At 45.6% G+C, this 23,721-nt stretch overlaps 1 protein-coding gene across 1 annotated transcript in view; it reads left to right on the forward strand.

Moving 5' to 3' along the window:
* Positions 1-23,721, forward strand: part of LOC121858277 — a 204,206-nt gene that overhangs the window by 121,759 nt on the left and 58,726 nt on the right. The window contains exon 3 of the mRNA XM_042354587.1: positions 1,918-2,110. Coding sequence (XP_042210521.1) covers positions 2,050-2,110 — 61 coding nt within the window. The 5' untranslated portion in view covers positions 1,918-2,049. The remainder of the gene's footprint in view (positions 1-1,917; positions 2,111-23,721) is intronic.

Raw genomic sequence — 23,721 nt, forward strand, 5'->3', positions numbered from 1 at the left:
GGTGGGTGATACATAGTGGTGGGTGATACCTAGTGGTGGGTGATGTATAAAATACCAAAGAATACATCATCGTTATTTGATACATTATATACTGTATGTAGTAACCAATATATAAACAACCTAATTTATATGTTGACGCTCTATATAATATGATGACCAATTGAAATGTCATACAAAACTGTAACAATATATTGCATTTATTTAATATAAATTAAACTCATAATACAAATGATTGCATGGAATTATCAATAGGAAAAGTAATGTAACTCTCTGACCCATATACTGTACATTGGTAAAAATATTTATATAAACAACCTAAATTAACATAGACTTAATATAAACATAATCTAATTAACTGCACCACTTTTGACACATTTGATCTGACTAATATTATGTGAAGTAAAATAACTCCTAGTATCGCCCCATCTTGGTCCATGCATTACATGTTAAATTAAGGCTGATAAAGGTTGACGTCTCTGAACATTAATGACTTAGGGAGAAGATTTCGTTGTAATTTAGATGTATTTTAATCTTATGCATGTGGTGGACTATAACCTTACCTTATGAAAACATTTGCGGATTATGAGGAACCTAACCTAACTTAACCTAACTTTACCTAACTTAACCTAACCTAACGTAGCGTAACCTAATCTAACCAAACTAAACTTACCCTAACTTTACCTAACTTAACCTAACCTAACATAAGCTAACCCAACTTGCCCCAACTTAACTCTAATTAACCTAACCTAACCTAACCTAACCTAACCTAACTATAATCAACTAAACTAAACTTACCATGACTTTACCTAAGTTAACCTAACCTACCTTGCCCCGATTTAACTCTAATTAACCTAACTTACCCCAACATAAATTAAATTAACCTAACCTACCCTAACTTTATCTAACTTAACCTTAGCTGACTTACTCCATCCTAACTTTGCCTAATTTAATTTGCCCCAGCTAATTTACCCACCATAGCCACAGAAAACGGGAATCTGGACAACAACAGTGTGGTGTGAGTAAGTCCTGGTTTTTCAGAGTTATTTTGAGAGTATTTGTACACAAAGGGAGTCAGTGCTGAGGTAAAGAGGTAAAAGGACTCCAGAACTGGTTGGAAGCTGTTGGACTATGGTGGGGTTTTGGACTTGACTGTATTTAGCAGATAAATATCGCTGGCCCACCACTCCTGGCCGGGGTGTGCCACCTATAGGGAAAATCGCTAGTTAGCTGACGTCATTCTGGGTATGGACGGTGCTGCCACAACATGGCGCTTCGATTGTACAAAAATCCCCACCAGAGATATACCGAAAGACACTTTCGACCTGATGGCGACCTTCTCAACAGAGGTGAATGAGAATGAAGTTAACACTACTAAGACTACTGAAGATACTGTAGAGACAAAAACGGAGACACAAGGTGCTAAACAGGCCTAAGTCCCTGTCTAGTGGAGTAATAAGCAATGAAACCCTTGAAGACTGGCATACCCTGGGTCCACCACGTAAGTTTCCAATCACACGACGCAAGACATCACCACAGTACAGCTCATGTAACAACAGCACACGTCCTGCTTGGCAAATAGGTCAACCTTGTTTACCCAGGAAACCTCTTAATGAACACCAAACTTACTGAAATCCGTCGCACCTATATGCTGGACCCGACACTGGGCAAAGTCAAGGCCTCATCACCGCAGTCTCGGGCTGTCTACATAGCTAGAAACTGAAGCTACCTGAATACCTGGTGACTCGCTCTCCTGCACACTCATGAGGTGGGAGTTCCACTGCCTTATTCCTTACACACACTAGCAGTCATCTTTGACTAAAACTTAATCCCAAACAAAGGTAACCGAAAAGACGACAATGTAACAATATTATAAGGTTAAGCACTTACTTTAATTAGTCTTTGTACGGTTCCTTACAGTTCCTCCTGGCCCACCCACGATCTTGTGGGGTGGGAGCGGGGTGGTGAGCGTCGTCGGTCCATTGGGTGAAGGCGAGAGGGTGGAGCTCGCCTGTCGCAGTGGGCGGTCGACCTCCTCCTATACTCACCTGGATGAGACGAGGGCAGCGTATACCCCCCATCAGCTACAACTCCACCGCTCAGGCTGACAGAGGTAGCGTTTGTCCTGACAAGTTCTGCCTGTCGTTCGTGTTTTCTGTCTCTTTCCCTGTCTGACTATTTGTCTGTATGTCTCCGTCTCTTTCCATTTGTCTATCTCTCCTTCTGTGTGTCTCTGCGTCAAATAGCCACAGGCTGCGACGCCAGATATTTAACCCAATCAATCAGTCAATCTTTAATAATAATAATAATAATAAAATAATAATAATATGATAATAATAATAATAATAATAATAATAATTAACGGTTTATTGAAAGGTTATGGCAGCCGGAAAGCTGAAAATATACAGTTACATATCAGAATGGGTCTCTTGATTTCCAAATAACATACAAGTAAATATAAGTGATACAAATATGATATATAATAACTAGTGGGGAGAAGCTCAAACTACAGGGCATTTAAATAGTGACAGTGCAAAAAAGTAAGATTGACTGGGAGTGAATACACTGGTTGATTACAAGTTATTGATAATTTTTCAATAGTTGGAACTGGCTGTTCTTATAGCGATCAGTTCGTGCTCGTATGGGTTGATGTTGTTGTGGTTTCGAACAGCAGTTCTCGGGCGAGGGATCACAGGTGGTAGTAGGAGCGTGTCGAGGATGCAGAAGCTTACCAAATTTGCAGAGATGAGGTCGTGGTGATGGTCAGTGAGAGTCGAAAGGGTCAGTGTTGAGCGCTTCTTGATATGTGGGAGTAGGAAGGGAGAGAATAATCTTACGCCCCTCTTTTCTGCACTTTTTTCTAGGTGTTTACGTTGTGTGGCATTTAGGAGTGAAGACCAGGTAGGGGAGGCATAGGTGGGCTTGGGAAGTATGAAGGTTGAGTAAACACTGAGGAGCTTCGAAGCAGGGAACTCCGAGGGACTTGAGTTTGGCGGAGGAGGTGTGGAGACGGAAACCGGAGGATTTGACAATCACCGACGTGTGGTTTCCAATTTAGCTTGTTGTCTGCGGTGACGCCGAAGAGCTTAGTGAATCTATAACCTGGAGTGTAAGCTGGGACCCCAAAGGATGGCGAGGGGTGGGACAACGGAGGAGAGGTTGATGTGCACCATTACCCATGGTCTTGGTATGGCTGATGGTGACGCGGTTGTTGGTGGCAAAATTCTTGAGACTGGTTCATTAAATCCTGAAGGGCGGTATAGTCGGGAGCAGAATTGTTGACGCTGATCCCAATGATGGAGTCGTCGACATATTTCCAGTGAGCAAGGGTTTCTTAGGGCATCATTGATAAGCATAAGGAAGCATAGTGGTCCCATCTGCGCCTTTGGGGACGCCACAGAGTTACTGAAAGGTGGAGACAGCCCCTCGGAAGTTGCATAGCCTGGCAGCGTCGTTATTGAGGAAGTCTTGTAAGCCATGGTATAAGACTTCTTCGAAACTCGAGGTCGATAGCTTTGTTGATGATTAAATTGTGGTCGACTAGGTCGAATGCCTTAGTGAAGTCAATGAAGGCGACAGCTGGCAGAAGTTTTTCGTTTCTCCAGAGGGAGGTATATGTAGTCGAGAAAGCTGACAAGACAGTGAGTGGTGGAGGACGTTTTCATATTACCAAATTGCTGAGGATCTACGGCTCCTGCAATATCAGCATAAGCCCAGAAAAACACAAAACTTTCACAGATTAAGCTGAGTATTGGGGGTGAATGCAATAACAGAGCTGTGATTTGGGTTTAGCTGTTGACTTGGGCACTGGTGTCACATAAGAGGTCTTCCAGTCAGCTGGGCATCTGGCTTGACTGAGAGAAGCATTGATGATGGAGCAGAGGGTTTAGCAAGCTCCGGGGAGTAGAACCTGAAGAGTCACTGGGGGTGGTGGAGCGTTTTAACTTCAGTTTGTCCAGACGTTCTGCTACTTCAAATTCTTCTACTAAGTCAGTGGAAAGGGGCTGGTAGGTAAGTAGGGGATTGGTTGTGTCGAGCTGGGGGAGCGTCTGGCATAGTAGCGAAATGTTATTTGATTGCTCAGCTTGCGCCGTAACATTAGTGAGATGGCTATGAAGGATGATGTGTGTCTTATTGTTTAGTCAATTAGAGTTCTTGCTTTTACCATACCACTGACTGATATTGGTCTGCTTCAGGTGTTGCACTTGCAGGGTAGTGAGACTTCTTGCAGTGCGTATTTCGCGGATAACCGGTTATGAAGGACCTATAGTTGTTGTGAATATTGAGATAAGAGACTTTGTCTCTCTGTTGCAAGTGTCTTTTGATCTGAGGTGTGATCCAGGGCAAATCAGCTGGGTGAGATCTGACGGACTTCTCGGGGAAGAAGTGGTGGTGAGCTTCCGTGGTGGTGTTGGTATAATTTATCCATTTGTTTTCCACGTCATCCACACTAAGTTTAGTACTGCCCGAGGAGACGCACTGCAGAATCAGTAATCGGCCTGGTCTACAGGGTCTCTTGCATTTCTGAGTGGGAGTGGCGGCCAGAAACCAGAGCAATTGATAGGTGTGTGCTATACCCAATAGGAGGCATTGGTTGAGGTAGTTCGTACTGGTCCGCTAAGTCGGTTAAGATAAAGTATTTTGATCGTGTGTATGGAAGTTCACAACTTGTGATAGTGACAGCTGGTCCTGGATATCAGTGGTGCCAATTTCATTATAATCCCCACATAATACTAACTTGGCACATGGGTACCTAACTCTTAGGCGGTCTGATGTGGTTATGAGATGATTGATAAGAGTGTTCCCTGGTGGGTGAGCGAGGTGGATGGTATGACACAGACAGGATAGTAGCTTGGTGTGGCGCGGGTGGGCCCTGTGGCACAACACGCAACGATAATGCTTCCCACATCTGCTTGACTCTGAACATCCATGCGTGATGGGCGTAGGTCATTCGACAGAAGAGGGCACGTTCTCTGCGTCCATATGCGTGAACGTGAAGGTGTGATGAAAGAGTTGATATCCTCAATATGACACGTTTTAGGCAATAATTTGGCAAGCCTTACAAATGGCAACGACGTGCTAGCGGCGGCTGACCTGACTGTATGCCAGCTCAAACTTGTTAGCATGGAAAGTGACTTTGAGAGCAGTAGAGATGAGATCGCACCATATCCGCGGAACTTCAGTGTAATGGTACGTCTGTCAGGGTGGGTTTCTTGCTTCTAGTGGAGGTTAGCGGTTCTAATGGGCCTTTTTGCTTATGACATCCTGCCTGGCTAACCGCGCCGCGGTGGAATATGTTCATGACTGAGTCGCCATGTATAACACTGCCATCAGGATAACTGTTTCCACGCTTTTAGAAGGTACAGAGAGGTCGGGAGTAAGTGATTGGTGGCCATCTGTTGATATATGTTGTCAGGATGAATCAGTGTTTCTGTCCCTCGGTAGCCATAAACTCACTGGCGGCACTTTGAGGGCCCCCTGACACTGGTAGACATCTGTTAATATTTGTTAGCCGTAAACACCGTGTGTCCTTGTTCCCTGGCGCTTTGATCGCCGACACAGTATCTTAATGAGATATATGTAAACACCGTGGTGGTCTCCGTGTCACTGGCACTTGAAGGGTGACCGACAAAGTGCCCTCTGTCTGGTAAATACACTGCTGTGTTTTTGTGCTTTTCCTTGGGATGCACTATGGGAAATATGTTTGGTAATCAATCATTGCACTGATCACTTGAATGTTTTGCTGAATAATTCCCGGTGAAGTAAGGCTGGTAGGGCGTTGGGATATAGCAGGGCCAAACAGACTCGGCCTGGCTGCCAAGACCCTGAGCGTTTCAGGGCACGTCTTGTCTCGCTGATGGTTAACAAGTGTGTGTATGTTTGTGTTTCTCTGTCTGTCTGTATGTCTGTCTGTCTGTCTATCTGTCTGTCTGCCTGTCTGTCTGTCTGTATGTGACTGTCTATATGTGTCTGTCTATCTCTGTCTGCTGTCTCTCTTTTAATCACTGACATCAGAACAGGTAAATTATCACTTTAACCACTGACGTCACAACAGGTAAAATATAACTTCCACCATCATCACAACAAGTAAAATATCACTTTAATCACTGACGTCACAACAGGTAAAATATCACTTCAATCACTGACGTCACAACAGGTAAAATATCACTTTAATCACTGACGTCACAACAGGTAAAATACTACTTTAACCACTGACGTCACAACAGGTAAAATATCACTTTAATCACTGACGTCACAACAGGTAAAATATCACTTTAACCACTGACGTCACAACAGGTAAAATATCACTTCAAATACTGACGTCACAACAGGTAAAATATGACTTTAATCACTAACGTCACAACAGGTAAATAACTTTAATCACTGACGTCACAACAGGTAAAATCATTTAACCACGACGTCACAACAGGTAAAATATGACTTTAATCACTGACGTCACAACAGGTAAAATATCAACTCTATCACTGACGTCACAACAGGTAAAATATCACTTTAATCACTGACGTCACAACAGGTAAAATACAACCACTGACGTCGCAGCAGGTGAAATATCACTGTAACTACTGACGTCACAACAGGTAAAATATCACTGTAACCACTGACGTCACAACAGGTAAAAAAATATCCGCTGGCACGTCACAACAGGTAAAATATCATTGTAACTACTGACGTCACGACAGGTAAAATATCTCCTTAACCACTGACGTCACAACGGGTAAAATATCACCTTAACCACTGACGTCACAAAAGGTAAAATATCTTCACCAATGACGTCACAACAGGTAAAATCCACAACCTGACGTCGTGGCAGGTAAATTATCACTGTAACCACTGACGTCACAACAGGTAAAATATCACTGTAACCACTGACGTCACAACAGGTAAAATATCATTGTAACCACTGACGTTACAACAGGTAATAAGAAATGTTTCCACAAAGTCCCGCAAGCGGCTACCTACATTAATTAATTTTATCCAAATTCTGGATAAAATCTCTAATTAAGTAGACCAGTTAATTTTATCAATATTTTTATTGATACAAATATTATATATTTTTGGTAATATATATTATGGGTGACTTTGTTGATACAAGTATTAGCAATATTTTTTTAATGTAAATTTTGGTTATTTTCAACTTGTATTCTGTCCTTCTCTCATCCCATTATTTACCTTCCTTCCAGTTCCTTCTTCCTCCTTCTCTCTCATCACTTTTCTAAATCCTTCGCTCCTCCTCCTTCCCTCTCACCCCTCCCTCCATCCCTCCTCCCTTCCCCTTCCATTATTATCTTTATCTTCGCTTCCTCCGTTCTCTTCTTCTTTGCACCATTTTTGTATACCACTGCTGCCTCCTCCTCCTAATGCTCGTATTTTCTCTCTCTCCATTCATCTTCTTCCTCCTCTTCTCGACTTCTCTTTCATAATTTTCTTCTTCCTCTTCTTCCAAACACCTCATTTCATTCCATCCTCTTCTTTCTCCTCGATTTTCACCATCATCTGTTCTTTCCTTTCCTCTTCTATTTTACCCTCGCTCCTTCCTTTATCTTCTCTCCTCTCTCCTCTTTCCGTGTTCTTCCCCTTAACTATCTCATATGTTACTTAAAACAACACCTGTTTAGCGAGGTAGAGGAAGGAACCATGACTGAAATTACAACAAACAAATCTCTCCTCTATCTATCTATCTATCTATCTATCTATCTATCTATCTATCTATCTGGCTGTCTGTCTGGTTGTCTGTCTGTCTGATTGTCTGTCTGTCTGTCTGTCCCCCTTTCGCTGTCTATCTTTCTCAATCTCTTTCCGTCTTCTCCTTTCCATTTTTTTAATCTCGTTCTCAACCTGTCTCTCCTTTCCTCTACTCCCTCGCTCTCAACCTGTCTCTCCTTCCTTCTCCTACTCTCAACCTGTCTCTCCTCTCTCCTCCCTCGCTCTCAACCTGTTTCTCCTTCCCTCTCTCCCTCGCTCTCAACCTGTCTCTCCTTCCTTCTACTCCCTCTCTACCTCTTTTCTCCTTCTCTCTACTCCCTCGCTCTCAACCTGTCTCTCCTTCCTTTACTCCCTCGCCTCCTGTCTCTCCTTCTCTACTCCTCGCTCTCAACCTGTCTCTCCTTCCCTCTACTCCCTCGCTCTCAATCTGTCTCTCCATCTCCCTCCCTCGCTCTCAACCTGTTTCTCCTTCTCTCAACTCCCTCGCTCTCAACCTGTCTCCTTCCTTCTACTCCCTCGCTCTCAACCTGTCTCTCCTTCCTTCTACTCCCTCGCTCTCAACCTGTCTCTCCTTCCTTCTACTCCCTCGCTCAACCTGTCTCCTCTCTCTCTCCCTCGCTCTCAACCTGCCTCTCCTTCCTTCTCTCTCAGCTTCCTGTTTTCCTCCTTCTCCTCCTTCTCAACCTTCCTCCTTTCCCTTCTCCCTCGCTCTCAACCTGTCTCTCCTTCCCTCCTACTCCCTCGCTCTCCTTCCTCTCTCCATCCCTCCTACTCCCTCTCTCGCTTCTCCTTCCTCTCCTCATCCTTCTCCCTACTCCCTCGCTCTCAACCTGTCTCTCCTTCCTTCTCCCCTCGCTCTCAACCTGTCTCTCCTTCCTTCTCCCCTCGCTCTCAACCTGTCTCTCCCCTTCTCTCTACTCCTCGCTCTCAACCTGCCTCTCCTTCTCTCCACTCTCTCCGCCTACCTTCTCCTTCTCTCTCCCTCGCTCTCAACTTCTTCTTCCTTCCTCCCCTCGCTCTCAACCTGTTTCTCCTTTCCTCTCTCCCTCGCTCTCCTCTGTCTCTCTCCCTTCTCACTCTCCAACCTCTCTTCCTTCCCTCCCTCGCTCTCAACCTGTTTCTCCTTCTCTATACTCCTCGCTCTCAACCTGTCTCTCCTTCCCTCCTCTCTCATGCTCTTTTCTCCCCTCGCTCTCAACCTGTCTCTCCTTCTCTCCTCCCTCCTCTCAACCTGCCTCTCTTTCTCTCCTCCTCTTTCCTTTCCTTCCTTCTCCCTCGCTCTCAACCTGTTTCTCCTTCTCTCTACTCCCTCGCTCTCAACCTCTCTCCTTCCCTTTACTCCCTCGCTCTCAACCTGTCTCTCCTTCCCTCTACTCCCTCGCTCAACCTTCTCTCCTTCCCTCCTCCCCTCGCTCTCCCTTCTCTCCATCCCTCTCCCCTCCTTCCTGTTTCTCCTTCTCTCTACTCCCTCGCTCTCAACCTGTCTCTCCTTCCTTCCCTCCCTCTCTCCTGTCTCCTCCTTCCTTCTCCCTCGCTCTCCTTCATCTCTCCTTCCTTCTACTCCCTCGCTCTCCTTCTTCTCTCCTTCTCTCTACTCCCCTCGCTCTCAACCTGTCTCCCTTCTCTCTCTCAACCTCTTCCTCCTTCCTCTCGCTCTCACCTGTCTCTCCTTTCCTCTACTCCCTCGCTCTCCCTTCTTCTCTTCCTCTACTCCCTCGCTCTCAACCTGTCTCTCCTTCCTTCTACTCCCTCGCTCTCAACCTGTTCTCCTTCTCTCTACTCCATTCTCAACCTGTCTCTCCTTCCTTCCTCTCCCTCGCTCTCAACCTGTCTCTCCTTCCTTCTCCTCGCTCTAACCTGTCTCTCCTTCCTTCTCCCTCCTCTCCTTCTCCCTCTCCTCGCTCTCAACCTGTCTCTCCTTCCCTCCCCACTAACTCGCTCTCAACCTGTTTCTCCTTCTTTCTACTCCCTCGCTCTCAACCTGACTGTCCTTCCCTCTACTCCTCGCTCTCAACCTGTCTCTCCTTCTCCTCGCTCTTAACCTGTCTCTCCTTCCTTCTCCCTCGCTCTCAACCTGTCTCTCCTTCCTTCTCTCCTCGCTCTCAACCTGTCTCTCCTTCCTCCTCCCTCGCTCTCAACTTGTTTCTCTTCTCCTACTCCCTCGCTCTGAACCTGACTGTCCTTCCCTCTCTCCCTCGCTCTCAACCTGCTCTCTCCTTCCTTCTCCTCGCTCTCAACCTGTTTCTCCTTCTCTCTACTCCCTCGCTCTCAACCTGTCTCCTTCTACTCTCCATGCTCCTCTACTTCTGCTCTCTGCTTCTCTCCTCTCCCTCGCTCTCAACCTGTCTCTCCTTCCTTCCACTCCTCGCTCTCAACCTGTCTCTCCTTCTCTCTACTCCCTCGCTCTCAACCTGTCTCTCCTTCCCCTCTCCTCGCTCTCCTTCCTCTCTCCTTCCTCTACTCCCTCGCTCTCACCTCTCTCCCTTCCCCTCTCTCCTCGCTCTCCTGTCTCTCCATCCCTCTACTCCCTCGCTCTCAACCTGTTCTCCTTCTCTCTACTCCTCGCTCTCAACCTCTCCTTCCTTCTCCCCTCACTCAACCCTCTCTCCTTCCTTCTCCCTCGCTCTCAACCTCTCTCCTTCCTTCTCCCTCGCTCTCCACCTGCTCTCTCCTTCTCTCTACTCCCTCGCTCTCCTTCTCCTTCCTTCCTACCTCGCTCTCAACCTGTCTCTCTTCCTTCCTTCCCTCTCTCTCCACTTCTCTCCTTTCTCTCCTCCTCTCAACCTGTCTCTCCTTCCTCTACTCCCTCCTCTCCTGTCTCTCCTTCCTTCACTCCCTCTGCTCTCAACCTGTTTCTTCCTCCATTGCTCTCACCTCTCTCCTTATCTCTCGCTCTCAACCTGTCTCTCTTCCTTCTACTCCTGCTTTCCTTCTTCTCCTTCCCTTCTCCCTCGCTCTCCCCAACCTGTCTTCCTTGCTCCTCGCTCTCAACCTGTCTCTCCTTCCCTCCTACTAACTCGCTCTCAACCTGTTTCTCTTCTTTCTCCTCCTTTCAACCTGTCTGTCCCCTCCTCCCTCGCTCTCAACCTGTCTCTCCTTCCTTCTACTCCTCGCTCTCCTTTCTTCCTTCCTCCAGCTCTCAACCTGTCTCTCCTTCCCTACTCCCTCGCTCAGCCTGTCTCTCCTTCCCTCCTATACCTCCCTTCCTTTGTTTCTCTCACTCCCACTTCTGTCTATTTCTCTCTCGCTCTCAACCTGTCTCTACTTCCTTCTCCCTCGCTCTCAACCTTCTCTCACCTCCCCTCGCTCTCAACCTGTCTCTCATTCCCTTTACTCCTCCTCTCAACCTGTCTCTCCTTCCTCCATCTTATCTCCCCCTCTCTCCCTCTCTCAACCTGTCCTCCATCCCTCTACTCCTCCTCCTCAACCTGCTTCTCCTTCTCTACTCCTCGCTCTCACCTGTCTCTCCTTCCTTCCCCTACTCCCTCGCTCTCAACCGTCTCCCTCCCTGCTCCCTCGCTCTCAACCTGTCTCTCTCCTTCCCGCCTCCTTCAACCTGTCTCTCCTTCCTCTACTCCCTCGCTCTCAACCTGCCTCTCCTTCTCTCCCTCTCCCTCAACCTGCTCTCTCCTTCCTTACTCCCTCGCTCTCAACCTGTCCCTTCCTTCTACTCCCTCGCTCTCAACCTGTCTCTCCTTCTCTCTACTCCCTCGCTCTCAACCTGCCTCTCCTTCTCTCTCCCTCCTCGCTCTCAACCTGTCTCTCCTTCCTTCTCCCTCGCTCTCAACCTGTTTCTCCTTCTCTCTCCCTCGCTCTCAACCCTCTCCTTTACTCCCTGCTCTCAATTCTCCTTCCCTCTTCTCCCGCTCTCAACCTGTCTCTCCTTCCCTCTCTCCCCTCGCTCTCAACCTGTCTCTCCATCCCTCTCCCTCGCCTCAACCTGTTTCTCCTTCTCTCTACTCCCTCGCTCTCAACCTGTCTCTCCTTCCTTCTACTCCCTCGCTCTCAACCTGTCTCTCCTTCCTTCTCCCTCCTTCCCTCCTTCCCTTCTTCCTCAACCTGTCTCTCCTTTCTCTCTCCCTCGCTCCAACCTGCCTCTCCTTCTCTCCTCGCTCTCAACCTGTCTCTCCTTCCTTCTCCCTCGCTCTCACCTGTCTCTCCTTCCTTCTCTCCCTCGCTCTCCTTCTTCTTCCTTCTCTCACTGCTCTCCTTCCTTTACTCGCTCTCAACCTGTCTCCTTCCTTCTACTCCCTCGCTCTCAACCTGCCTCTCCTTCCTTCTACTCCCTCGCTCTCAACTTGTCTCTCCTTCCTCCTACTCCCTCGCTCTCAACCTGCCTCTCCTTCTCTCTACTCCCCGAGATTAATATGCAAAACTGTTGAAACCTTAAGTGACAGATGACAATTCAATTTATGTCTACAAGAAGGAAAACAAAAATTACTCCGGGGAATATTTCGAAGCAGACCTTTACCACACGACTTACACAGGATACGGGACATCTGAGCCACAGGTGGGATATTTAGGATAAGATAAAGATTAGCCTCCCTAGCTTATTTTACCTGACGATTAAATACCCTAATGCTGACCGGGGGTGGGGGGGGGTAGGTTAGGTTAGGTTAGGATATCAGTGTCGCGCTCTAGCCAATCACAGCCTGACTAAGGAGAGGCTAACTGCTAAATACTTGTCGCCTTCTATCCAATTATACATCTATTTAATATACATACGGGAAATAAACAATACAATTATTTTTTTAAATAACCAGTGTCCTTTTTTGTAAGTGATTTTCGCTGATGAACAACAGAAAAAATACGAGCTTAAAAAATCTCATTGACGCTGAGAATTTATTAACAAGATCCAGCTAATGTGTTCTACGAAGCTTGTGTATTACATCAGAAACACCATAACACGACGCTCTTACACTCCCTCAGCTTCCTCCGTGTAAGACCAATCAGTTCGGCTAACGTCCACTGTGCCTTTATGACCTCTGACATATCCCTGGGTTCAAATTCTTAAATATTATTACGTTATTTTTCCCCTTTAGCTGCCTCTCTTAAGCTATGATAAAAATATGACATAAAAGACGCACTTCGCAAATGTTGAAAACTTCATCATCCTTTAAATCTAATTATAGATAGACATATAGATAGATAGAGAAGGGGCTATAATTACTATTATAACGAAAAATTAAATTTAAAAGATAAAACAGTTCGATTTTCATAAAAAAATCATGTGACAATGTCTGAGATATTTAAGTATATTAAATTATCTCTATCATTCTCCTTGAATTACTACTACTACTACTACTACTACTACTACTACTACTACTACTACTACTTTTTTTTTTTTTTTTTTTTAAACGTGGCCTCCAGCCTCCCCCAATAGCCACACCTTCGCCGCCATTTATTTACCTTAATATTAAATATCCTAATACATAAGAAGCTATCCTAACTGTGTTAGATTAGTTGAGCCGCAGATCTATGCGGCTTTCAGTGACTGTAGCCTCATAGTCAATATCTGCAGCAGTTGTCGGCGTAGGGGCAGAAGCTCTCGTTCCCCTGAGGCAGAGCAAAGCCGACCGAAGGAGAGAGAAGGACAGTCGACATCTCATCCAGGCTGTAACATAACTTCTGGGCTGCTGCTTCTGTTCGGAGATCAACTCCGCGAGTCTGGCCTAGAAACATCTTGCACTTGGGCCCATCCCACCAGAGGTTGTGAACACTAGAGGAGTGAAGCTGCCTTGATCAACATTTTTAATTCTCTCCCCATATGCCCGTCTCTTGTCGTTCTCGTTCCTCCTATGTGCAGCATCGAGAGCTAGGTTATGGTGACAAGCGGCCATGGGATAAAAAATCATGATGTCGAAGAAAGCTCGCTGTCCCCGCGTCCAGAATCCTCGAGCACTGACGTCCACACGGGCTTCGTTAGAAGTGTTTGAAGTCCTGTGTTGGAAGATCTCGCCATCCAGTGGAAGGAGGGTCGGTTCTACCATGACGTCCCGGCAGATTTCCTTCAACATATTTGCTGTGAGATCCCTTACCTCGTCATGCCTCATGCATATGAAGCCCCCCTTCTTGCAGACCATGGCGTGATCGCCATCATAGGAAGAGCCACACACGCATTGGGAGGGCAAACCATCTACTGGCCAACCGTACCTTAGAGCAATGGCATCTGTAAATTCTTGTTTGTTAAGGCTGAAACCATTTGCCCTTATCGGTAACGTAGTTAACCAGTTCGAGGCGCCCACCTCCTGCGCTATAGCTACTTTTTTTGTCAAATTTTCTGGAACCTGCAGCAATAGTTGCTGCAACATGTCATTTTGGCAGTGCTGCCGATCTGTTGTAATGGACCTACAGATCTTATTTACTTCGCTGGTGTCCACTTCCCCTGTTGCATTCTGGGCTATTATGTGGTCAGTGAGGGCTGCCGTGAGCTTAAGTGAATTCTGATGTTCAGTGTCAGCAATCTCCTCTGGATTAGTTAGTCCCATCCCTCCTAGTCTTGGTGGAATTCTGATGTTCAGTGTCAGCAATCTCCTCTGGATTAGTTAGTCCCATCCCTCCTAGTCTTGGTGGAAGTGCAAGAAGTGTTCCTTCTGCTGGGGTTAAGTCAGGGTGTTTCACTAGTTTGGGAATGAACTTGACACTGATGGCTTCTTCCAGAGGGTGGAGGAGGGGTCCGATCTCAGGGATGGTACGCATCAGGTAGTTCCAGCGATGCTTGACTCCATGGGTGAATGCTGCAGAGGCCGCATGTGGCTCTGTGTTAGCAATCTCAGATAGAGCTTGGATTTCGCTAACCCATTCATTCACCTTTCCCGCTACGTACTCGGTCTTGAAGGCCGTAGTGCCAATTACTGCGCCTAGATGTCTTTGGCCGTCCTTAGTTATTTTGACCTCACTTCCGCCAAAAACCTCCAATGCCCGTTCGTAATGTTCTGGCTTCACGATGAGGAAGGACTTGCTGGCGTTTGGGTGGTACCCTATTTGTGGACCTCACGATGTTACCAGGTCCCACCACTTTTTGATGCCCTCCACTTTTCCTGCTCCTGTAAGGTCATCAGCATATGCCACTTGTTTGACCCCAGTTGTTTCAAATTTTATTTCTTGTTGGAGCGCTGATAGGCCAATTGCATACATTGCCATTGCAACGGGGTCCCCCTGTGTTGTTCCCTCGGTCGACTGTAAGATGGTATCACCTCGTAGAGCCTTGTTGTTTACTATGTAGAGGTCTGAAGGATTCCTATACGAATTTTCAACATACATCGCAAAGCTAGGACACTTGATCTTGATGTTGTGCAGTGCAGCCTTGCGGTTAAGTATGTTGAATGCGTTTGAATCATCCACCAGGAGAACGGCCTCACAATCACGCTGCTCAAATATCAATCTCATGGCGTGAATGGCCGCCTCCCCACCAGCCTGGTGGCCAGCACACACTTGTAGGTTCCCTGCTGCTGCCCTGACATCGTCCTTTACCACCTCCATTATGCACTTTCCGATGATCCGCCTCAGCACTTCCCCCACCCCTATAGGTCTACATCCTGGTTTCTTTTCCAGAGGAATAAGGCGGCAGGCCGTCAGAGCCTGGAGGTGATGGCAGCAAGAGGATGCAAGCTTTCTTGCAAGGGCGGCAATGGCAGTGCAGAGATCGCTTGCTACAGGGCCAAACTTGTTTGTGCTGAGGATGACTCTCCAACCGTTTGCATCCAGACCTGAAGGGCCGGCTCCTCCTCGAGTCTTCAGTGCCTTTTTCCACACCATCTCTCCTGTTATTTTCTCGAACAGGACAGCATTTGGTGGGATATAGTCACCCTGGAACCTGATGCCTTCATCTTCGCTTGCAGGGGGATGTTTCTCTCTCAATAGTTTTAATGTCTCTCTGTTTATTGGCATCACTCCACCGGAGGATTCTTGTGTGAGAGATCTTACCGCGAGAAACACTTTTCCCACACGCATATTGTTTCCAAATTTTCTTGCCACGTCATCGGTGTTTTGCTTTCCGTCACCCGTAAATTTTAGTCTCTCCTGCAGTGTTCTTGCTTCACATAGAAGATCATCTAGGGCCCCAGTCTGCCACATTGTCAATCTTCTCTTCATTGCTGCCACATTTTCTTTGTGCTTAGCCTTTGTGTGTGTCCTCTGACAAAATAGATGTGGTATTATTGCCAGTATTTGAAGAGCTAGGGGGGCGAGGAAGCGGTCCTGAGTGTAATCAGACATGAAGCGAGTCATCTCCCGAATCATTTCTTTGGTGGCCGCACACTTGGGTGGTTCAAATAAGTTAGCGGGCGACCACTTGACAATTTCTGAATAGGTTTCTTTGACCCATATGTCTGCATTTTCCATCGACATGCCATTCCACTGAGGTGGCTGTCTCTCATTCTCCTCGTGGACATCTGCTACTAAGGGAGCAGCATTAATTAGTACTACATTTTCGGGTTGAGTAGACTCACTGCTATCATTTCGGATATCATCGGGTAGTTGGGTCCCGGCGATATCCACTGTGGCCACCTGTGTCGGCTCCCTGCGACGTGGGTTCTGACACTGGTCTCGCTTCTTGCAATCCACGCATGGTCGGTTGTTTCTCGCACAAACACAATTTGTGCAGTTTTGGTTCGGGCTAGCACAGACGCAACAATGAATGTTACCAGGCATAGTGAACAGCACCTTGGGCGACAGATACTTCCGCCTCCGCCCTCTGCTATTGGGCCCATTCGGACGAAGAAACTAGATCTTATGCGTATGGGGCACAGATGTGACGGCCTGGCCTGCGGTGTCCGAGTAGTAGGGGCATACGCGCGCGTGTGGTTGTGTCGGGCACCCCCCATGTGGGCGATAATCCACACATGAGAATAGTCCACTGGGAGCAAGAATTGTCACACCTAACACTTGTTTATGTAACTTTGGCAGAGATAGCCACCATTTCTATGGTCTCGCTGATGTAACATTAGTTATATATACTCACTTGGCCGTTACTTGAGGTGGGGGGGCGACCGAAAGCGCGAGGCACTTGGCCCCATAGGGGCGAGAGTCGCGATGCCACCCTTGCTAAAGTAGGCCTATCGACACACTGGCACTGACACTTGGCAACTCCAGCCACTCACCATTCAAACACTCACAGGCTTACTTGAAGATCGCCGGTGAACACGCGCAATATTTGCGTTTAATGTCGTAAGGAATGAGAAGAGCCGTCGGCGATGATGCTCAAGGTGACATCCAACGTTCATCGACACACTGTGAAATTCTCGCTCCCACAAACTGAGTATATCCCCACCAATAACACTTTAAATCAGGGAAGGCACCCCAACACACCCACGCCGCCCGGGCCTACTACTACTACTACTACTACTACTACTACTTTTTTTTTTTTTTTTTTTTTACTACTACTACTACTACTACACTACACACCTCTACCATTTATTTACCTTAATATTAAATATCCTAATACATAAGCAACTATCCTATCTGTGTTAAATTAGTTGAGCCGCAGATCGATGCGGCATTCGGTGACTGTAGCCTCATAGTCGATATCTGCAGCAGTTGACGGAGTAGGGGCAGAAGCTCTCGTTCCCCTGAGGCAGAGCAAAGCCGACCGAAGGAGAGAGAAGGACAGTCGACATCTCATCCAGGCTGTGACATAACTTCTGGGCTGCTGCTTCTGTTCGGAGATCAGCTCCGCGAGTCTGGCGTAGAAACATCTTGCGCTTGGGCCCATCCCACCAGAGGTTGTGAACACTAGCGGAGTGAAGCTGCCTTGATCGACATTTTGAATTCTCTCCCCATATGCCCTTCTCTTGTCGTTCTCGTTCCTCCTATGTGCAGCATCGAGAGCTAGGTTACGGTGACAAACGGCCATGGGATCAAAAATCCTGATGTCGAAGAAGGCTCGCTGTCCCCGCGTCCAGAATCCTCGAGCACTGACGTCCACACGGGCTTCGTTAGATGTGTTTGAAGTCCTGTGTTGGAGGATCTCGCCATCCAGTGGAAGGAGGGTCGGTTCTACCATGACGTCCCGGCAGGTTTCCTTCAACATATTTGCTGTGAGATCCCTTACCTCGTCATGCCTCATGCATATGAAGCCCCCCTTCTTGCAAACCATGGCGTGATCGCCATCATAGGAATAGCCACACACGCATTGGGAGGGCAAACCATCTACTGGCCAACCGTACCTTAGAGCAATGGCATCTGTAAATTCTTGTTTGTTAAGGCTGAAACCATTTGCCCTTATCGGTAACGTAGTTAACCAGTTCGAGGCGCCCACCTCCTGCGCTATAGCTACTTTTTTTGTCAAATTTTCTGGAACCTGCAGCAATAGTTGCTGCAACATGTCATTTTGGCAGTGCTGCCGATCTGTTGTAATGGATCTACGGATCTTATTAACTTCGCTGGTGTCCACTTCCCCTGTTGCATTCTGGGCTATTATGTGGTCAGTGAGGGCTGCCGTGAGCTTAAGTGAATTTTGATGTTCAGAGTCAGCAATCTCCTCTGGATTAGTTAGTCCCATCCCTCCCAGTCTTGGTGGAAGTGCAAGAAGTGTTCTTTCTACTGGGGTTAAGTCGTGGTGTTTCACTAGTTTGGGAATGAACTTGACACTGATTGCTTCTTCCAAAGGGTGGAGGAGGGGTCGGATCTCAGGGATGGTACGCATCAGGTAGTTCCAACGATGCTTGACTCCATGTGTGAATGCTGCAAAGGCCGCATGTGGCTCTGTGTTAGCAATCTCCGATAGAGCATGGATTTCGCTAACCCACTCGTTCACCTTTCCCCCTACGTACTGGGTCTTGAAGTCCGTAGTGCCAATTACTGCGCCTAGATGTCTTTGGCCGTCCTTAGTTATTTTGACCTCACTTTCGCCGAAAACCTCCACAGCCCGATCATAATGATCTGGCTTCACGATGAGGAAGGATTTGCTGGCGTTTGGGTGGTACCCTATTTGTGGACCTCGCGATGTTACCAGGTCCCACCACTTTTTGATGTCCTCCACTTTTCCTGCTCCTGTGAGGTCATCAGCATATGCCACTTGTTTGACCCCAGTTGTTTCATACTTTATTTCTTGTTGGAGCACTGATAGGCCTATTGCATACTACTACTACTACTACTACTACTACTACTACTACTAATAATAATAATAATAATAATAATAATAATAATAATAATAATAATAATAATAATAATAATAATAATAATAATAATAATAATAATAATAATAATAATAATATGAATATGAATATGAATATGAATATGACCATGTATTTCTGTATGTATATATTTCAGGTAACACTGGCCTTATTGTGCGAAAATGTCAGAAAAATAGAGGACGAGGAACCTCTGACCAGCACACTGCAAGAGGTGGTACACCATTTGCTGGGAGATGTTATGTGTCGTATTTCCCTCAGTGGTGTGAACATAAACATCCACAGCATTTCAAAGTAGACAGTTCCGTTCACAATGTTCTCACACAAGAGGGCGCACCACCTGTGGCCATCATGGACATGTTCCTGGATGGACTAGAGGTTTTCTGGAAGCCTAGATGTGGTGACGGTGATAGTTCACTTTACCTGAGGTATGAGATGTAGCGTCACCAGTACGTTTATCTGGGTAGAGTACAAGGTGCATAACTTGAGTTCTGATGAGGGACGCCGAAGCGAGTTTTGTGAGTTTCTCTTAAATGAACGACGTCACTAGACACGCTCATCGATGCCAGTCTACAAGAACCCCAGCAACTACTTTCCAATTGTTGGTTTCGACTGTGGTTCCTTTCTGCATTGTCATCTGTAATTACTTAAGACTACCAGGCACACAACACATGCAGCCTTCTTTTACACGCTCACCATTTATCGTTTTCGCATTTTCGTTAACTTATTGAAACTCCATCTGGGGGAAAACTGCAGCAATTAGAACTTTTTTGTCTGTCGGTTATTTAGTTTTCCTTTTACTTTCAAAATAACAAAGTTAATTTTAGAACAACCTGCACGTGCTGTATATAACGACCTGCTTATTTTGGTCACACAGTGTAATAACAACCTATCGTCTATCTATACTTATGTACAGTATCTCAAAAGACTATCTATACAAAATTGTGTTGAAAAAATATGACACAACGGACGAACGATTTTAACAACCCCAAAAAGACAACAAGAGTCTCAGTGTTTATTCCGAAATTCATCGACCACCCTCCAGAGTACATATAGTTTTTTTGAGCAACTGTACTTTTTTGACATTTCTTAAGACTGTGGGCGAGGGAAACTTGGTCTTTCTTTGTTTACATCTTTCATTTGTTTTGTATCATCCTCAGCCCCTGTCAGCTCCTTCTCTTTACGTCTTCGAGTCATCCTTGTTATCTGTTCCACTTTTCTTATGTCTCCATTCCTTGTTCCTCCATTCCTGGTTTTACTAGTCCTTCCTTATTTATTCCTCATTCTATTTTCCTCAGTTTCACATTTCTGCCTCCGTATTCCTTCCATTCCGTTTCCTCCAGTTTCCTGCTAATAAATTCCACATTCCATCATCTGTGTTATTCCATTATGCATCTCCCATTCCATCCCTTGTAAGACCTTTTCACCTTCTACCATCCTCCACGCCCTTCCATTCCGAGTCATTCCGTTCCATCTTCTCCTGTTCCACATATCACAAGTTTTCCAGCATGCCATATTTTCTTGAACCAGAGTATCGAGGCTTCAGACTAGCACCAGGGAGGCAATATGCATTAAATAATCCTGAGAGCTTTTTCTTTAAGTTTCGCCAGCCAAGTAATCCTAAATTTCGTCTATAATTTCGAAAAATTTACATCACTTATGACTAGCTAGGGATAAGTGTGTACATATGTAAGAAGGAAATAATTCCATGTGATCACGTGAGCAATATGTAAATGTAACGGACAGGAGATGGAAACTTTGTTGTGTGAATATTGTTTCACCAAACTTTGAGATAATAATAATAATAATAATAATAATAATAATAATAATAATAATAATAATAATAATAATAATAATAATAATAATAATAATAATAATAATAATAATATTAATAATAATAATAATGATAATAATAATAATAATAATAATAATAATAATAATAATAATAATAATAATATTATTATTATTATTATTATTATTATTAATAATAATAATAATAATAATAATAATATTAATAATTATAATAATAATAATAATAATAATAATATTAATAATTATAATAATGATATTAATAATTATAATAATAATAAAATAAATAATAATAATAATAATAATAATAATAATAATAATAATAATAATAATAATAATAATAATAATAATGATAATAATAATGATAATAATAATAATAATAATAATGATAATAATAAAAAAAAAAAAAAATAATAATAATAATAATAATAATGATGAAAATAATAATAATAATAATAATAAAATAATAATAATAATAATTGTTATCGCTGCTGGCTTCACCTACACAGTGCTGGCATGTGCTGCCTTCAGCACCTCCACTCAGAACTGAGTGCCTCCCAGCACCTCAACCGATGTGCCACCTATGTCTACGACTGTCACCTTACCCAAACAAACATAAATCTCTGAGCCTACGACCACGTACGCCTCGACCTCCCTTGTAGACTGTAGACTCTAAACTAGCCCCCTTGGGGGCACTCTCTACACTGTAGAGAGTGCCCCCAAGGGGGCTAGTTTATTGGGTACCCCCTTACACACTGTGCAAGGTGAAGTGCAGAAGCGTTTACAGCGCCCATTTGGGAAGCATGCGTAGTTCATGCTTGCTTTTATGACTCATGCATTAAGGGCGTAAAAGCCTGAAGGGTCATGGATTTTGTCAGCAAGTTACATAAAGTGACAGAATGATGAGTGTGTGGGGGAAAATTCCCAGTACAAATTATCTGTTTATGGCAAAGCGTGGCAGGTCCCTAATAATCACGTGCCAGGCCATAGGCATTGACAATATTGAGGGAGACACCTTTTAGTGTGAGTGTGATGGCGTGTATGTCGGTAGTGTCGGGTTCAAGGAGGACGTCGAGAGATTGGTAGGGGGACGTCCTTCTTGGCGTAGATATGTAGTCCACTAGCATGCCCTCATGGTGGTCCATTGATGTGGAGAACTGGAGTGGATGGGCCCCAGGTGCCGGCATGCTTTTGAAGGACGGGGAGCCGGGGGTGGTGTCCTTGGGTCCATGAGCAGGCGCGGCTTGCAGTGGATGGATGGGGGCAGCAGGGCACACCCGGGCAGGCTCAGTAGGTGCCACGCCAGCAGTAATGCCAGGCGGCTGTGGAGTAGGCCGTGAGCAAGAGGGGCACACAGGGGGGGCTACCAGCTTGTGTCAAACCAGAAGAGGGGGGTGACTGGGTAGCAGCTGAAGGCAGGGGTAGTCTGTGTAGGTTGGAGATGGCGGTACAGAGTGTATCAAAGAGTTTTTCAATACGGTTGGTAAATTCGTGTAAGAGGGATATGATCTATGTCGTGTCACAGGAGGGGGGTTGTGGTGGGCACCGGTGGGAGCACAAGGCCTGACAGCGTCAGAGTAGAGACGGAGAGGAGACCCAGTAATAGTTGAGTTAGGAGACGGCCGGGACTGCTGTGTTGCAGCCAAGTGAGGGCAGGCAGGGGCAGGTGTTGTTGAAGAAGGCGTTGCCAGAGGAGTGGACGCAGAGGGATGCGGCCCGGTAGGCTGGGGAAAGGTTGAGGTTGACGTAGCCTTCGGAGAAGCTTTTCTCCTGGGACAGGCGGACGTTTGGAGCATTGCCGTGAGTCAGCATTGTGCCAGCCACCACAATTACAACACCTGGGGTCAACAATATAGCCCACACCACCCCCATTGAGGTGGTCTTTGATTTTCTGGGCACAGACAGAGGAGTGATGGTTACTTGAACAGAAATGACATCTGGGACGATCATGTCGGTAGCAGGCAGTGAAGGTGTGACCCCAATGGGAGCAGATGACACAAAAAGCAGGCCCGGAGTGATATGGTTCTGCGTACAGTGGAGGGAGGACTAGGTGGGCCTCAACAGTGGTTGGGCACTCCCTCCCCTTCCATTTAACTATGACAGCTACTTGTGGGGTCTTCCGTCGGTAGTGTCGACGTATACTGAGTATACGTGGATTAAAGTTAAGAGCATCTTCGACTGCAGCGTATATGGTGAATTGTTTAACTAAGATGTGGCAGCATTCCGCTGCATCAGCAGGTGGAGGCACGAGGACAACTCCCTCAAATCCAACAGTAGTAAGTGTTTTATAGAACCTCTGGTGTCTGACACTTGATAAAATTACGGTTCTTACCTTTTCGGAATTGAATGGTGAGACCGTGTTGTCTCCAATACTGTAGAGGTGTTGTTACTTCCATGTGGCCGTACGACCTGTGACCGTGCCAAATGTTTGTAAACGTCACAGCCATAGAACAAGCGTTTCGGAGTGTAACAGCCCTAGTTAAGGACGGTCTGGTGACGTGCAAGTCGAAGGGAATTTTTTTTTTTTTTTTAAGGGGATTAGTCCACCCAAGCACAGGTCAATGACCCACATCGGGGCCTAGGGGGCGAAAATATAATAATAATAATAATAATAATAATAATAATAATAATAATAATAATAATAATAATAATAATAATAATAATAATAATAATAATAATAATAATAATAAAGAACCATAAAGAAATACAAAATGAAAAAACAAAAGTGAGAAACAATATATGTATGTTGTGTTGCTAGTATTAAGAGACACAATTGAGATCCTGCAATTGTGTAAATGAGGCAGAAAGTCAGATCAGCAACCTGGGACTTGGCCACAATTTTCGTGATGCCATATGGCAGCAGGGTCTACCATTAGACAATACATTATGCTTCCAATATCTGCCCAGGCGGTAGTACCTCCCTGTTTGGTAGCTGACTAATACCTAAATGATTGAAACCCGACTTTTGATGCAATCAAGATTTTTTGATATGGTCAAAAACCTGCAGAGAACAAGGCGTTCATTAGTATTACATGGTGCTCCATCTGATACATAATTT

This window comes from Homarus americanus, unplaced genomic scaffold, assembly GCF_018991925.1.
Source record: "Homarus americanus isolate GMGI-L3 unplaced genomic scaffold, GMGI_Hamer_2.0 scaffold57980, whole genome shotgun sequence".
NCBI lineage: Eukaryota > Metazoa > Arthropoda > Malacostraca > Decapoda > Nephropidae > Homarus > Homarus americanus.